This window comes from Sesamum indicum, linkage group LG12 (genome assembly GCF_026168435.1).
Source record: "Sesamum indicum cultivar Baizhima isolate 11 linkage group LG12, ASM2616843v1, whole genome shotgun sequence".
NCBI classification, from domain to species: domain Eukaryota; kingdom Viridiplantae; phylum Streptophyta; class Magnoliopsida; order Lamiales; family Pedaliaceae; genus Sesamum; species Sesamum indicum.
The window spans coordinates 13,329,961-13,346,004 of NC_142668.1; the positions used below are offsets into that span (position 1 = coordinate 13,329,961).

The 16,044-nt window shown below is 36.5% G+C and overlaps 4 protein-coding genes and 1 long non-coding RNA gene across 9 annotated transcripts; 3 read left to right on the top strand and 2 right to left on the bottom strand.

Moving 5' to 3' along the window:
* The first annotated feature begins 133 nt into the window (after nucleotides 1-133).
* LOC105174903 (mitochondrial pyruvate carrier 3) lies at nucleotides 134-2,743 on the top strand. The gene is made up of 6 exons (XM_020698180.2): nucleotides 134-331; nucleotides 1,794-1,940; nucleotides 2,041-2,139; nucleotides 2,234-2,286; nucleotides 2,452-2,525; nucleotides 2,603-2,743. Exons 2-6 carry the CDS (start codon nucleotides 1,886-1,888, stop codon nucleotides 2,643-2,645), a joined length of 324 nt encoding a protein of 107 aa, XP_020553839.1. The 5' UTR covers nucleotides 134-331; nucleotides 1,794-1,885; the 3' UTR covers nucleotides 2,646-2,743.
* Nucleotides 2,744-2,955: 212 nt separating this feature from the next.
* On the top strand, nucleotides 2,956-6,685 carry LOC105174905 (grpE protein homolog 2, mitochondrial). Its single transcript, XM_088876662.1, is given in 6 exon segments — nucleotides 2,956-4,501; nucleotides 5,071-5,296; nucleotides 5,385-5,572; nucleotides 5,669-5,723; nucleotides 5,726-6,287; nucleotides 6,374-6,685. Coding segments are annotated over 5 exon segments (1,005 nt in total). The 5' UTR covers nucleotides 2,956-4,117; the 3' UTR covers nucleotides 5,878-6,287; nucleotides 6,374-6,685.
* A 392-nt stretch (nucleotides 6,686-7,077) lies between these two features.
* Nucleotides 7,078-9,148, bottom strand: LOC105174906 (uncharacterized). Of its 2 annotated transcripts, none has more exons than XM_011097159.3 (3): nucleotides 8,756-9,148; nucleotides 8,139-8,303; nucleotides 7,078-7,390 (listed from the first exon to the last, which is right to left on the bottom strand). In XM_011097159.3, exons 1-3 carry the CDS (start codon nucleotides 8,996-8,998, stop codon nucleotides 7,319-7,321), a joined length of 480 nt encoding a protein of 159 aa, XP_011095461.1. In that variant the 5' UTR covers nucleotides 8,999-9,148; the 3' UTR covers nucleotides 7,078-7,318. The 2 variants fall into 2 exon arrangements, with proteins under 2 accessions (XP_011095461.1, XP_011095460.1); XM_011097158.3 differs by having other exon boundaries at nucleotides 7,078-7,405.
* Nucleotides 9,149-9,343: 195 nt separating this feature from the next.
* On the top strand, nucleotides 9,344-10,648 carry LOC105174909 (uncharacterized). Its single transcript, XR_016063354.1, has 2 exons — nucleotides 9,344-9,747; nucleotides 9,961-10,648. It is a non-coding gene; the product is annotated as an uncharacterized LOC105174909 (long non-coding RNA).
* LOC105174908 (phosphatidate cytidylyltransferase 3) lies at nucleotides 10,314-14,761 on the bottom strand. 4 transcript variants are annotated; one of them, XM_011097162.3, is made up of 12 exons: nucleotides 14,542-14,759; nucleotides 13,659-13,761; nucleotides 13,156-13,409; nucleotides 12,902-13,053; nucleotides 12,592-12,733; nucleotides 12,120-12,276; nucleotides 11,720-11,767; nucleotides 11,551-11,637; nucleotides 11,154-11,282; nucleotides 11,003-11,059; nucleotides 10,748-10,831; nucleotides 10,314-10,616 (listed from the first exon to the last, which is right to left on the bottom strand). In XM_011097162.3, the coding sequence occupies exons 2-12, from the start codon at nucleotides 13,746-13,748 to the stop codon at nucleotides 10,527-10,529; spliced, it is 1,290 nt and encodes a 429-aa protein (XP_011095464.1). In that variant the 5' UTR covers nucleotides 13,749-13,761; nucleotides 14,542-14,759; the 3' UTR covers nucleotides 10,314-10,526. The 4 variants fall into 4 exon arrangements, with proteins under 4 accessions (XP_011095464.1, XP_011095465.1, XP_011095466.1 ...); XM_011097163.3 differs by having other exon boundaries at nucleotides 13,659-13,912; XM_011097164.3 differs by having other exon boundaries at nucleotides 13,156-13,428; nucleotides 13,659-13,912.
* Between the last annotated feature and the right edge of the window lie 1,283 nt (nucleotides 14,762-16,044).

Here is a 16,044-nt window from a genome sequence, read left to right on the forward strand (position 1 = left end):
GTAAGCAAGCATGGAGTAGAGGTAATAAGAGTTGAATTAACGATGAATTAATACTATTCATCAGCTTTCCTGATTTTCTTTCAGCCAAAAAGGCTGGAAAAAAGTTGTCTTTTCTTTTGATTCCACGGAGGTTCACGTTTCAAACACGGTTTTGTTTCTTCTCTGATCTTGCCTTGTTATTATGATCTCTTGAAAAAGCTATCAGAAACGGATTATTAGCCACGGAAAGGGTTCACTTTACGTTGTCAAGATATTGTGGGTGGACATGAGATTCAGACATTGCTTCTATTTATTGCGTCTTTGTGATTTATGCCACCCCAAACTTGTCATGGTATGTGCTTCCTCCTTGTTATTAGGCCTTTGATGTGCCGTTCTCTTATGTGATCTTGCCAAAATATCTGACAAGTTAAACTATAATCTCCGTTGATGCGAGCAAAGATGCTTAGGATCAAGAGTTCAACTTATTAATTGAGTGAAAATGTAATGAAATAAATCAATAAAAGAAATAAAGTAAGTGTGGTTTTCGTATACTTGAGTGTAATTAAAAACATACCAATTTCTAAGAAAGAGGTCTATTATTTATGGGTAGACTCCTGGCTTGGGGAAAAGGCAAGAACCCCCAATATTCAGGTATCAATGGGAGGTGTATCCTCAAACAAGTAGGATTCTTTGATTTTTAGGCGGGTTATTATATTTGAGATAAGGATGTTTTTAGCTCGTCTCTTCTTATTGCCATATGTCCTAGTTTTTTTTGTGGTTGGAGCTTATCCGCCCCAATGGCTCTCTTTGCGTGCTATGGGGTGAATAATCCTACATCGATTGACACTTGGCCTCCACGAGGGTGGCCTCTTGCCTGGGCCCCTACTTGAGCTGGACCTCTCAACCCCTACTTCTTGAGTCTTCAAAGTCTTAGGACTTCCCTTCAGGTTTTGGGTCTCTTTTGCTAGACCATTTTATTGGTACAATTCTTAAAAACAAAAGTAAGGGTTAATTACACTTAGATCCCCTCTAAAATATCAAATTAAATATTTCCTAAGGAAGTTTTAAAATTATATTTATATTTTCTCCAAAAATTCACTGTTTACACTTGATCCTTTTTTGTTAAGATTGGGTTGAAAGATATTAACGATAGAAGAAATTTATGTGGATTTTCAATTTTATCCTTCATTTAACATTCGATATAATAATTTCATACTTACAAGGGGAAAAAATACAATTACATTAACCTCACCCCATATATATATATATATATATATATATTATTTATCACTTTATAAGTACAAAAATCTACATGGGAATATTAAATGAAGTGAAAAATTAAAAATGAACGTATTTTTCTAACGTTAGTATTTTTTGTCCAAACTCTAATGGAAGAGGGTTAGTGTAAATGGAGAATTTTTGTAGGAATTGTAAATGTAATTTCAAACATGTTTGGAAGAAAGTGTAAGTTTGCATTTTAAGAGGAGGTCTAAGAGTAATTAACCCAAGAAGTAATTGAAATTCAATTTATTTATTTATTTTAATATTGAGTATATTTGAATTACATATAGCAAATGATACTCATTCAGTTTTCGGTCAAAACTCAAAAACATCTTTTATAATTTGTAAGTTGCAGGGCAATATCTTTCAATTTAATTAATGAAGCTGAGTTTGATAGTTTTGATGAAATCAATTCATTTAAAAAGACTAACGTCGCTACTTATTGTATAATTAAATGGGTAAGACTAAATAATTTAATTAAATATACAAATTTGGATGCGGTGAGTAACAGTTGATGCAATTTGGTGGATTAGGTGGCAACTGAGGCAGATTGATGTATAAGTCAAGTCGACAAGCTCAGCTCCTCCATACATATACATACACAAGTAAGTAAGAAAAAGCATCAATGGCAGCCTCCAAGCTCCAAGCCTTGTGGAACCATCCTGCAGGCCCCAAGACCAGTACTTTTTCTCTTTCATCCTTAATCTTCTGTCTCATCATCAGTTTTACAAATTTAGTTATATAGTATTGGATTATGATGGATGGATGGATGGATGGCAGTTCATTTCTGGGCTCCGACGTTCAAATGGGGGATAACGATAGCCAACGTTACAGACTTCTCCAAGCCACCTGAGACCCTCTCTTACCCTCAACAATTAGGTACTTTTTCTATGAAATGAAATAAAAGTATCGACTTTGATCTTAGAAGCTTTTATATAGATATATATGTATGTGTTGTCGACGTTTTGGGCAGCTGTTGCTGTGTCTGGACTCATATGGGCTCGCTACAGCACAATTGTTACCCCGGTCAGCTTTTGTTCTTAATTGAGTCATTTTATGTATTGTACAGTGATTTTTGAAGCGTCAATAGTAATTTTCTTATATATCATCCAACATTATACTGTATTTTCCGAATATAATTGTGTTGGGGCTCGATACAACATTGAGATTCAAGTCTTTATAATTGTGCAGAAAAACTGGAACCTGTTTAGCGTTAGTGTGGGAATGTCAGCTACCGGATTATATCAGCTTGCGCGCAAGACTGGGTGAGTAATAGCAAAAAATACAAGTACTAATGATGCAATGATCTTGCAATAGGACATCTTAAATTTGATTATTTCAGGCATGACTACAACTTGTCCGAGAAATACGTGGGGGAACGGTGACCAAGGTTTAAGAAATGCAACATTGAGGATGTTTGTTCACCTCGTCCTATTCTAATTTGTGTTGGTTATGCTGAATAAAGGATGACAAATTTCTGATATTGGTTAGAGTCGTTGGATAATGCAATGATTTGATTTGATTTCATGTATGTCCTTTATAAGAGCATATATTAAACAATAAGACATTTAGGTGTCATTTAGCTAAAAGGAAAATCTGAACAATCATACACAAATTATCGAAAAGGAATGAGAAATTAATTGGAACTTAATTCCATAAGTAATTGGATTACTTATAAATGAGAGGGATGCATTGGATGCAGGAGCCCAATAATAAATTAATAGGATTAATTTATATTGGGTCATGTATTTAATTGGATCAAATACATAATTGGCTTAATTAGGTGGGCTTTGATTAAATTGAATTTAATTGAAATTATTTGGACCTTGTATTTTATTTTAAATAAAAATCGGCCAAAGCACCCCCTAATTAAGTTGTTGGAAAAATTATAGGAAAGAAAATTATGGACTAACAATTTTACTTTTGGAAAGTGTCATGTTAGTCATCTTTTATTTGGAATAAAGAAATTATTAGGTTATGGATGACAGAATGAACCTAGACATATTGTAATACGTCCATATAAGGTATATATATGTATATTAATTATTTGGAATGACTAAAGAATACATAACATACAACAAAAATGATTTCCTATCCTAAGAACATGAACTCGGTCGCCCCCTCCTCTCAAGCACAGTTGGTGTATTTTTCCCCCAACTCTTTTCTAGCAAATTGTATTGAGGGATATCTAATTACAGTGTGGTGTGAACGCAATTTTAGATGGCTTTTAGGTTGAAATCTTACGTGAACGGATCAAACGAATGAGATTCGAAATAAATCAATCAAAGAGGTACCACTTGATTTACGATTTTTTTTATCTCTCGTTTTCATTTTACCATTAGCCCTATTTTATTTTTATTAGTGAAATTATTAACTATATCGAACTTCTGGAAGCTCTAAGGATGTACCCCTTGAAATTATAGTTTTATTACGTTTCGTTTTTAATTTGCGTACTTTTATATTACCGCTTCTATTTGCGTATTCTCGAATCGATCCACTCGTATTTTTCGATGCTTTTATTATACAAAGTTCTTTTTATTATTTATTTAATAAAAAATTATAACATTCATTTAATATGATTCTCACAATAAACGGAGCCTCAGTGCACAGAACAAATGTAGTGGTCGTTCTTACCTCTTTGTACATGGGTTTTGGTTTTAGATTGATGTAAGGTGTATTATTTATGACAAACAAAGTTGTTGAAATTCGTAATTATTATTTTTTAAACATATCATATTTATTATGTTAATTAATTATAATCGAAAGGGGTTAAATGCAATTTAACCTGTAATATGTGAAAAGGAGATAAATTGCCTTTTTCCCCAATCGAAAAGGATGCTGCAACTCAAGATCAACTATGAAACAACGGCCAACAATGTTCGACCGGACAAAAATATCCTTCTGCAGTTGGTTTAATTTAGGAACTCCTCAGTCCTTAAGATATTCCACCCCGTTTTCTCTAGGGGCAATAAAGTCAATCCAGACCAAACACCTTTTCTTTCTCACCAACTCCACATCGTCTGCCTTCTTCAGTCCCTCCACCGCCACTATCCTCACGCTCTCTGTGTCCCGATTCCACCCTTCTGATAAATCTCAAATTCCGGTAATAACGTCTCGGTTCTTCTCGAGGATCGTGTTGACTCAGTCCCGCAACTCCCCGCTCTTCTTTGATCGCCATGGCCGTAAATACGTTTCCTCTTTCACCAAGCAATTGCTCTTTCCGGGTGGGCTACATGATAAGGTGCACTCTTTATTTCTTACGTATGAGGGTTTTGCTAGGGTTTAGGCCCTTATATTTGGTTTTCTATTTGGGGATGAAAGATTATTTCTTCTTTTTTCTTTTGTATCTCTTCATAATAGGATATAATTATGAGTTTCTTTCAGTGTGATTTGTTTGTATCATGATGGGCATCAATGTGTTTGGTTCTTGACCTGTATTTTCCTGAATGGTGCAATCGAAGTTTGAATGCACAGCTTTGAAGGAGGTCCCGGCATCTCCCTCTTTGTAAATTAAATATCAATAGCATTTTCAATGAACGCCAATCTGAGCTATCAGAACGGGCGCCTTCATGATTTCGGCAGCATATAAATTAATAACATTCTTGGTATCTTGGTGTCTAGAGGAAGCTTTGTAGTATACGGAACATTACCTATGATTGAATAGGCTGTATGAACTGCCACTGCCCTGCTTTTTCTTTCTTTTTTTATTTTGTTGCGCATTAGGTTCTGGTTTGCCTTTTCTTTTATATCATATAGTAGTTACGAGTGCTGGAGTTAGTAGTATTGTGGAGACAAACTCTTCCATGTTAGGGGGTAACTGATCAGGTGTCATTGCTGCAATATTCAGCCCAAAACTCTTATAAATTTCAATGGTTTGGATTCTCGTCATCCACCTTCCCTCAGCCTAATAAGAAAGAGACTGCTCAATCTGGAAATGAACAGGATAATAAGGCCAATTATGAAGCTGCTTCAGCTACTGATGCTCCTGATCAAGCAGAAGCATCAATCTTTGGAGAAAAAACTGAACCAGTTCTTGGTACAGAACCTTAGTAGAATATGTCTGGGGCTGTGAAAAGAAGAAAAAGAGGTACTAAAAAGAATAGCATTTTCTGATTCTCATTCAGATTTGGAGGTTGACCTTTCAAGAGATGATCTGGTGAAACTTGTGGCTGAGAGGGAACAACTTTTGGATTCAAAGCAGGAAGAGCTTGAGAAAATGAAGGATAAAGTTTTGAGGAGTTTTGTGGAGATGGAGAATGTAAAGGAGCGTACTAGGCGTGAATCTGAAAATGCAAAGAAGTTTCCCATTCAGGTTTGTGCATTTCCGTTACAACTTCACCACATGTAAGTTTTCCTTGAGCCACATACAGGAATGCTTGACCAATTATTTATTTGAATTATGCTGCAGAATTTTGCAAAGAGCCTTTTGGATGTTGCGGATAATCTGGGTAGGGCTTCTTCTGCTGCAAGAAGAGCTTTTCAAATTTTGATGTGTCTAACAATACAGATGGAACTGTTCAACAACTTAAAATGCTCCTTGATGGCGATGAAATGACTGAAAAACAATTATCAGAGGTAGTACAGTTTTTGGTTCAACTTCCTGCCATCAATCTTTGATATATTGTGCGCATCTGCTGCCGTTCAATTTGTGTATTCAGAGTTATTTTCTGTAAAAATTAAAGGTTATAATGTCGAACATGTAATCCTAAATCATTTTCTGGTAGTTTCTGCAAAAGCTTGCCTGGTGTTTGCATTTCTCTCTTCATGCTTCCTTATCTGGTTTCTTTTTGGAGTTTAGGCCAATATCACAATTCAAATAAGCATATCCTAGGAAATCCTAGGCCGAGCTGCTAGCTCCTCATAGTTAGATTGACCGAAGGAGTAAGCTTTTTCATTTGCAAGTATTCAAAAAATTTGGACTAGAGAAACGTGATCCTATCAACAAAGAATTTGATCCAAACAGACATAACGTGTTCCAAGTACCAGACGCTTGGAGGCCAGCAGACCATGCTGCAGTTGTTCTGAAGGTATCTGATGAGTTTACACGTAGATGCATGTTTTGTAAACCCATAAGTGTAAATCTTAATGAAGTACCTTTTTCTTCGCACTGCAGGCCGGGTACATGCTGCATGAACAGTTATTTGGCCTGCTGAAGTAGGTGTAACTGTCGCAATGAGCAATTAGCTGAAAAAGTATCTGAAGGAAAACATTGCACCGTTTCTTGGGCACAATATCAAGTCCTAGGCTGGAAAAATGACTGGTCTCTTTGTATCTATTCGGCCAGGTCCCATGTCTAGTTGCAGATAATAGAACGTATATACTCATACATCTGTTTATTGTTATCTGCGCAGGTGTTTTAGATGAATTCATGTTAACCCAAATTTTGAGCGTCAAGTCAGGAATTAAAGAAGTCGATTTTACTGCATCCCTCAGTGCCATCAATTGTCTCACTGGTTTTATTAACAAGGCCCTGAAAGTTGGCAGGTGTTGCCGCAAATGCTTTGGTATAGCCTCATGTACGGCTATTCTTTAGTCTGGGTTTAGTAGTGCCTGAGTTCATTCATTTGCTATGATGGTATTTGATTGGTAATGTCCAAAAGGTTTCCCTGGTAAAACTAGCAAGTAATTTCACTATGAGCAGTCTCTTTAACTACTGAGCAGAGGAGTTTGGCAAAAACAACAGAAAGAACATGATATGCAGGGAAAAATTCATTGAAGCCAGTTAAGGTATTTCTGCTGGAAATAGGAGCTAAACCCCAACAAGTCATGTAGCTATTTAAAGGAGGCAGCTGGCAGAGCAAGAAAGGGAAACAGGCAAGAACAATAAACACATCCAGAATTAGATATTAACTTACCATTGCCTAATATGTGCATTATAGGCACTTGTAAGGATCAGAGATATGATGGCTGTTTTCATCTAACTGCATGAGTTTATAAGCCAAAATCCCTTTGGCTTCCTGTGTGAGAGGCGAGCTCCCCTCTATTCACTTTTCCACATTTCAAAATAGAGTTAATTTATAGAACACTTCAGATACTATTCACCCTAACTTAGCATTCACTACGCTTTGCTCTTTGAAATAGGAGCATTGACTGGACTTTTGTTGGAATCTTCTTGATCTTCACTCATTTCCTGCAGTGTAATAGACTGCGTCAAGTTAAACTCACACCTATATTTTGTAAGAATCGCATCAGAATATACCTATTATGCTTATGCAGCAAAAATAGAAGAGTGCATATATCATCTTTTAACGGGAAGGAAAACCGTCACTCGTCAAACGAATCTGTGAACTGCCAAAATAGTGTCTGCCAGAGTCTAGTTTGTGTCTTACAAACAAAGCATGTATATATACACACAGATCCAATTCTTAGAAGCACCAGCTGAAATTGTTCAAGGAGTGTACTTATGTTAACAGGAAAATGAGCTTCCAAAAAAAGAACCATGAAGGGATTCTGTCAAACATCTTTCGAGCTGAATTTGAATTAGGGGAAATTGTCAATCACTGGCCAACAAAACACAGCTTCATCAAGCTTGAAGCAATCACAAATGCATTTCAAAATCAGGCAGAGACACAGAATAGCAGCAAGCATGTTGAAGGTGCGTGAAGTGCTAGCAGGGAAATGAACCTAATCCTGAACCACGGCCATGTGACAGAGCAAGAATATGCAGAACACAAGAGTACCAAATTGCTTTACACTATCTAAGATGAACATTGCATTGTGTTCAACATCTTCAGTGCTTACTACTGGCAGATGCATGAAACATATATTTGCAGTGTGGAGAGAGGAATTAGTTCAAAAACCAAGCCTGAAAAGCTTAAATATGGGAAGGAAGTTCATCTGGAAAGAAGTATCAAGAAAAAGAAATTAGTACAACTAACCTGAGTGTCCTCTGCACTGACATCTCCTATCCTAGGTTTTTCCAACATACCATCAACGTCAGTAGTCATGTTCGCACCATTTTCTGATTGATTCCTTATGCTTGTTCTAGCTTCATTGCTAACCTTCTCCAGAGCTTCCACATTTCCCCTTTCTATTGGAACAATCTGCAACATGAAGCATCGGCCATTTAACCAACTGAAACAAGACTTATCAGAACTCATTCAGGAAATATGGAAGAAGCCGTTCTATCACCTGTTATTACATCTTACAGGTAACTTACATTACATAATCCAGTGAGCCATATTCCAAAGACAATCATGATTCTTGAATCGCCTTACCATGGAAAGAAAGGGTAATTAATTACTTCTCCGACAACTAATTTCACCAATTTCATGAACATAATTATGATCATACAACAACGGGGGGTTCAAATTGCGATTACTCGAATGAAATCCCAGAAGCAAAATGGTAAAAGAATCATAAACAAAAACGTAGAATTTCTACTCATAAAACACGTGAAAAGGAGGGTTTCTTTTTTGTTTCTTGAAAAAGCAGAAAGAGTGGAAGAAACAAAAAGGGACAAAACCCCAGGCCAGCTAAAACTCTGTTCGTTTACCGGAGCATATCGGAAGCGGCGTTTGCGGGGCTCATCAGCGGTGGCGGTGGCGGGGAGTGGGGTCCAGCGGCAGAGGAGGAGGGGAGGAGCATCGTTTCGGTTGTTGCCATTGTTTTGGTTGTTGGACTGGGAGCTGACCCATTGCTTCTTCCACTTCCTGACTGGGCCGTTGAACACCGGCGCTGATGGGCTGGGCGCGTACCTCGACGAGGCTCGGCTCTGTCTCGACCCCACTCCTTCCATCTCTGCTCTGCTTCACACTCTCTCTCTCTCTCTCTCTCTCTCCGTTTAATGTTGGGTTCTTCTTGCACCGCTTCTCTTCTTCTAATTGTCGCAGCAGGAGTTGGAAGTAAATGGGAGTTGCTGTCGTGGCAGAAAAAGAGCGAAGTTGCAGATGATGTCGCTTTCTGGTTGATGCTTTTGAGGTTTCAGCCACTGCGTACGGTTCGCCTTTAGTACTATGTAATTAGCAGAGAAGATAATGATAATTATGCTACACTCTAATTATGCAGTGTACAATAATCTACAACATCATAATCATACCCTTCTCTTCATGTCCCCATCTTCCTCAACATACCATCAAAACAACTTGGAGTGAAACCCCTTGAATCATATCAACCCTTTGATGTGCCACTTCGGAATTAAACAAATCTTTCACTAATTAAAAATAATTTGTTTTAATATAATTGTGTTTGTATGCTTTTGGTTTGGGATTCCTTTTTAATGACTAAATCCAGGCTTATTTACCAGCAAATCATGTTTATTAGGGAGGGTTGCCTTGGTAAATTACTATTATCAAAGTGACGTCGGTTGTGCTCAATAATCTTATCCTCTGAAGTAGTCCATTTCCCGTCCGTGCCATAACAGCTCCAAGAATTTTTGTGAGTCCAACGATGCTGGATGCTGGCTGCTGGCTGTGCTGGCTGTGCTGGCTGCTGTACTATACGACACCCCAGTTATTCTTCCATTTCAAGCCCCGACGCATCTCAAAGGCCATATTCTCAATCCCATCAAGAAATTCTTGAAGCTTTTGGATGAAATTGACCCTTTTTGTTTTTGGTTTCTCATATATCTCTGTACTAGTCCAACAATCCTAACTTATTTGAGAAAACTGGCTTTGGTCTTTTTATGACCAGATAAGTACTTTAGTCATAATTATTTTTGAGTAATCAGGTTGCTGAAAATGATCTTATGTTGTTGCTCAGGTTTAAGAGGTGCTTGAGGGAGGACAAGTGCTAGAATGGGTCGGAGAAAGTGCAGACATCCAGTACATAACGAAGTAAGAGAGGTGATTGAAGTTCGATTCTTTGATGAACTGGATGCAACCCATCATACCTCCCTGCTGAATTTTTCTCCAGCCTGATCACAATCCAGAGTCCCCATGGATGATTTTCTGAAGGGAAACTACACCAGCTATGAGGCATAAATACATGAAAGAAACTTAAGGTGTTTCCTCATTCTGGCATTGGTAACTATAAGCATTTGAGATATGGAAATTCTTGATTTGAACTAAGGGAATCAACTCTTCTTATGAGGTTGCATATGGGGGTAGTGTTGGTGAAACTGGAAAAAGCTAGTGCCAGCTGAGGAAGTAGTTACACAATCCCACTGCTCGACATTGATGCTATGCTACATTTCTTCTTCATGAAAGCAGGAAACAACGAAAATTGCAACCCAAGAAGGGTTGCTGGATCCCATACAAATTATACAAGTTCTTTTTTCTCCTACGGTAAAGCTCTTGATGGGTTGATTACATTCTGGTTGACAGCCTTCAAGGATGCACAAATTGTTGTCCTTTGAATATTTGACCTAGCATCATGTATAATCTTTCCTGCTCTTCAAAGCTCAGGTTTCTTACTATCTGCAAATGAGAAATTTCAGTAAGTTGAGTCTCGTTGTAGCATTTTTTAAGGTACCTTCATGTTGTTTGGAATCTGAGGCGATCATTCTGATGAAAGTTTTACAACATGATTCTTGGAAAGATTTACTGACCTGATCCAAGATCATCTCTACTGAGTTGGTCTGAGGGAGGACAAAAGATTGAAAATAGATATAGGCAAATATAGCCATCACCATCTGCATAAATATGTCAGGTTGAATGTTAGTGTGCAGTAAATCATCAAGATGCACACTGACTGAGATATGTCAAGGATATCAGGGTCACCGTAAGAGAAGTCAAAAAATTGTGCCGATTTCATTTCCACCTTAGTGAAACGTGGCAACGATGTGGAAGTATGAGCAGTTTACCTGGCAATCCATTCGATCTGTAAAGCCACCATGCCCTGGAATGCTATCGCCAAAATCCTGGAAAAGGCTGGGATTCAGTGTGATTGTGGAAGGATTATGGAATTACTGAGTATTATTCACGCCATCTTGACAAAATGAAAATAATACACACCTTAATCTTAAAAGCTCTCTTCAAACCACTAGCAAAAAACCCTCCAAAAGGTGCAATAATTGATGCAAACAAACCTAGGCATAAAGCATGCCACTGCACTGGCAAAACAGACACTCCCTTCCAAGGTATCTGCAGAAATTCATTACAATTAACTTATTCTTTTTACTTTTTCATCACAACGTAGTCACAGTGTATTTCGACATTCTATAATCCTCCATTCCACCATATCATGTAGATGCACATCTGTGGAGAACGTGACATAATTGCATGCCAAATTGTGAATCGTGTGAATAAAATAAGAAAAATGAAGCATAAAATGGATCAACGACCATCCAAGTTTATCTTAATACAATATAATACTCATACATCAACAACAAACCATCACCCATCATCTTACCCATTCAGGAAGCCATATAGGAAAGAAATAATACTCCGGCTTGAAAAGTGGCCCAGGATCGCAATGAAGCCAACCAGTTGATAGGTCCTGCATTTACTATTCAGACAATAACTATCCACAACAAAACTGCAGGTTTTTATTTATGATGGTTTATTGCAACAAGAATTACCTTTCTTGGGCATGTCAACCATTGAAACTGGCCCAAAATATTTGCAAGCTGTAAAATACACATTAAAATTACTATAAGGCCATTGACAATTATGTGACTTGATAGAGTCAAAGAAAAAAGTTGGCAACAATCACATATGCTTCCTGGGATACTTGTGGCTGTGTCTAATTCAGTTGGGAATAAGACAGGCAGCAGAAGAATAGACATAGGCAGTTTAATTCTGGTTTTTATCGATTTTGATACATGTGAGAGTGCTTCAAGTATACCAACACGAGTAGACGGTTGTAGATCAAAAGGAAATATGCTACAGTGCTTCAAGTATACCAGCACAAACATTTCATGGCTACGAAAACAGATGCAAACAATTCGGACTTAACAGAGAACTTTTTGCAGTGTTTACCAGAAATGCAGACACTACGGTAGCAACAGATCCTCCAATAAAGCCCTCCCATGTCTTCTTAGGGGATAGCTTGATTAAAGGTGTTCTTCCAAAGAAGAAGCCAAAGAAGTATGCAGCCACATCATTAGTTGCTATAAGAAATGCCGGAAGGACAAACCTGTATGCATGGGGTGCAATTCTGATAGCATGAGGATCATCGAACATTCAGTACTAGAGAAAAGAAGAAAATATCTTTAGATTCCCTTTTCATTGCTCTTTTAGGATTTCCTTGTTATATTTGCAGGTAAAAAGAAAATGACTGAGTGGCTAAGATTTTTAAGGCATACTATCCATGAAAACAATACTACGATGTCATCATGGTGAAGCTGATGTGGTGAAATCCAAGGTACTTCAAATAACAAAACTTAATAATTTTTAGAGCCTTATATACTGAAAAAAAATAGTTTAAACAACAATTCCAGTATCTAGTTACCAGAAAATTCCTTCGAAAATATTAGCAACAGTGAATGAAGACTGCGTGAAGACCACTATAAGAATCATGTGCGTCCATGCATACTGACCAAATTGATACTTGTACATCTTCTTCTTCAGAGTAAGAATGAACCACACCATTCCTGGAACGGCAGGTGCAATTTCCATAAGAGAAAGTTATACTAATAATAGTGATACCATATTCTAACGACAGAAGCCACATATAAATATGATAATTGAACATAAAGCTTGTGCTTGTAATAAAAGAATGCCTAATGATTATGTTGCAATCTTTCAGAATTTCTACGGACCTGCAATGTATAGAAAATAACAAATGACCATGTGATACTTGATAAGGCTGTTCACAAGTCTATAGAAGAACTGATCTGATGTTACAGTATTGACAAGATGTTGACTGAGAATGCGGCCATACACATACAGCATTGCTGTAAAGAAAAAATACCTGCAGAAGAGAGAATACTTAATTTAAGAATACAAGGAAGAATCTATCTAAGCAGGAAGCTGTAAGGATTCACAATGTATTTAAGAGTTGAACTGTTCTTACCAGTTGATAAGCCAAAATCCAGGAAGCTGCTTATCTTCATGAACTCTTCTACGCAACTGAAAAAGCTCGGATGCCATTAATATTTGGATGACAACCACCATTGCGCATATATAAAGATGGCCCAAGTACAGAATGAGTATGAAACCTCCAAGCATCCATAAAGAGGAATGTGTTCGAATCCACATGGATCTATATTTGTTTTGATCATGGACGAGTAAGCTTCCTCCATTTAATTTGCTTGGATCAGGAAGAACCTGGAACAAAGAAGGACACCTACAATTCTAAGTAAAAAACTAAACTTCTTTATTAAACGGAGCTCACCTCTTACACCATGCCTAATGAGTGACATATTTTGACCATAACAACTAACAGGAGGAGATCATTTTCAACTAATAAAATTATATTTCAGAGCCTTGTAAACTGATGATGTTGATTAGTTTCAAACAATTGTGAATGCTTGGTCTATAGTAAGATAAATCGATGCTTTCCAAGTTGAGAGTTACCTCTAGCGATTTGGCACGTCTACGCTGACGAATTCGATTGGTAGGTGTTGAAGGTAAAGGTGGGCTATGTTGCTTCTGCATCATATTCATATTCACTCCCCACCTAAATAATTGTTGACGAGAACATATGTAAAGACCCCCCAGGAGTTAAATAGGCTTCCAATGCCCCAAAAGCATGTTGATGATTTGTCATAAAATTGGCTCAAGTGATTCAGGTAATATTCAAGAAGAGGGCATCATGAGTTATACTAAACCTTCATAAACATAAAAAGTGGGGTAAGCAGCTGAAAAGCAAGGGGGAACATAAAAAAAGCCACTCATCTATTTATCAGAGTACACTTGGAATATTAAATAGCTTTCTACTGAACAGCCCATTAGAAATCAAGGCACATTACGTTAATGCATCTCCTGTTTCAAGTCTACAGCATTTTTGTCCTCTTATCTTTGTAGTCGATATGAAACCGTACTGTTTAGTGGAATCCATGACGACTTCATAATAAACAACATATGATGTTCCGGTAGACAATTCACCATTCTAACAAGGGTCTGGGTTCTACTACAAACTTGGACAACATAATCCTAGCCACATATCCACCATATAAACGCAAAATTTGAAATACACAGGAAAACGAGTAGGAATCCGTGTTTAAGCTAATAAATCACATATCTCAACATATGAATAGCCATTCAAACGCTTCCCCCTTCGCAGATAACACACAAAAGCAAATGTCATAAATTTCCATTCATTTTTTCTAAATTCCGACACAAATGCAACGGGATACAAACACAACGCGACAAATAACATCTTTATTGACGAAGCAAGAAACAACAATTACGAACCTAAAGTAAAAAAAAGAAAATGATACACCAGGGACAAATATACCTGCTCGCAGTTTATCCCCTCCACTTGCTTCTCCAATATCTGATACTCCGAAACCGCAACACTTGCTACAATGAGATTCATCCGGAACGAAAATGCGATGGCAAAAGCACGATCAATTTTGGCGATGATGATAGAGACATTGAAGCTCAATTTTCTGGATCAACAAGTTTACGCAAAAGGCGGGACTGCTTCCCTCCCTCCCTATGCTTAGATGTCTACACACATGTTAGCCCCGCTACGACGCGTGTATTTTTCTATATTTTATTTTATTTTATTTTTTCTAAAAACTCACTGTAATAAAAATAGAGATATACATTTTCATTTCCTCGGATTTAGTGTAATTACACAAAAAAAATTTGTGGTTTGACACTTAACACCCTTGAGGTGTACTTCCATCTAACAAATAAGTCACTTTGATAGTTGAAATTCACCGAATTTGTTGTTAGTATGTTTACCCCTATTAACTTATTACATATTTATAATTAGTCAAATTATTTTTTATGATCAAATCACATTCCTATATCTTCATGCATTAATGTATGTGAGAATATATATTTTCACCGTTATAAAAATAGTTTATTTCAAAAAAATTTGTTTGATATGCAATAACTCATTAATAAATCAATCGAGGGCATGGGACTTATTTGTTATATGAAAGTAAATTAGGAGCGCTAGATGTAATTTTTCAAATTACAATAAATTTACGTATAATTACACCAAATACCAGAAAAAAGATAATATAATTATCCCATAAAAACACTTGTATGAAAAATAATTAGAATTACTGAATTTTGTACTTTTTAACCGTGCATAAAATATATTTTTTTCTCCATTGGCTTATTCTCAGAAATTAGCTTAGCCCCGATTCTACTTGAGCATTTACTATCCTAAACCATAAAATATAGGGATAATTCCCCTCTCCTTCTCAGGTTTTGTGTAATTATATGTAAATTTTTATAAATTTAGAATTTGTATCTAGTAGCCCTAAGGTTTGTTTTCGTTTAATAAATAAGTTCTTTCATTAGTCAAAATTCATGAAATTTATTTATATTAACAAAAAAAAATATATTAACCCCTGATTGATTTATTATTGATTTATTGTGTGTCAAATAAATACTTTTATAATCAAATTACCCTCATATGGCATCACGGTTAATGCATGTGAGGAGGTATATCTTACTGTTATAAGAGTAGTTTGGTTCGAAAAAATTATTTTTCTTAGAAGCTGGAAAAAATAATTTGATCTGCAATAAGTTAGTAATCAATAAATATAGAGTAAATATCATTATTTATTTATTTATTTATTAATATCAATACATTTAGTGAATTTTGACTAACGGGTTGGCTTACTTGTTAGATTGATGGTAAATATCAGTTTGCTTCCAGTTTTTTTCTTAATATCATAAATATAGTGAATTTTGACTTGAAGGAACTTATGTGTTAAACGAAAGCAAATCTCAGGGATGCTAAATGTAAATCTCTAAATAACAAGGAGTCTATGTG

Coding starts and splice junctions, on each gene's coding strand:
- LOC105174903 (XM_020698180.2), top strand. CDS start 1,886: ATGGCAGCCTCCAAGCTCCAAGCCTTGTGGAACCATCCTGCAGGCCCC. Junction 1,941..2,040: donor TCCTGCAGGCCCCAAGACCA/GTACTTTTTCTC, acceptor GATGGATGGCAG/TTCATTTCTGGGCTCCGACG. Junction 2,140..2,233: donor CTCTTACCCTCAACAATTAG/GTACTTTTTCTA, acceptor CGTTTTGGGCAG/CTGTTGCTGTGTCTGGACTC.
- LOC105174906 (XM_011097158.3), bottom strand. CDS start 8,998: ATGGAAGGAGTGGGGTCGAGACAGAGCCGAGCCTCGTCGAGGTACGCG. Junction 8,304..8,755: donor GCCGCTTCCGATATGCTCCG/GTAAACGAACAG, acceptor TTCATGTTGCAG/ATTGTTCCAATAGAAAGGGG. Junction 7,406..8,138: donor TCAGTGCAGAGGACACTCAG/GTTAGTTGTACT, acceptor AACTTGACGCAG/TCTATTACACTGCAGGAAAT.
- LOC105174908 (XM_011097162.3), bottom strand. CDS start 13,748: ATGAATATGATGCAGAAGCAACATAGCCCACCTTTACCTTCAACACCT. Junction 13,410..13,658: donor GACGTGCCAAATCGCTAGAG/GTAACTCTCAAC, acceptor TCTTTGTTCCAG/GTTCTTCCTGATCCAAGCAA. Junction 11,638..11,719: donor GGTTGACATGCCCAAGAAAG/GTAATTCTTGTT, acceptor TAGTAAATGCAG/GACCTATCAACTGGTTGGCT.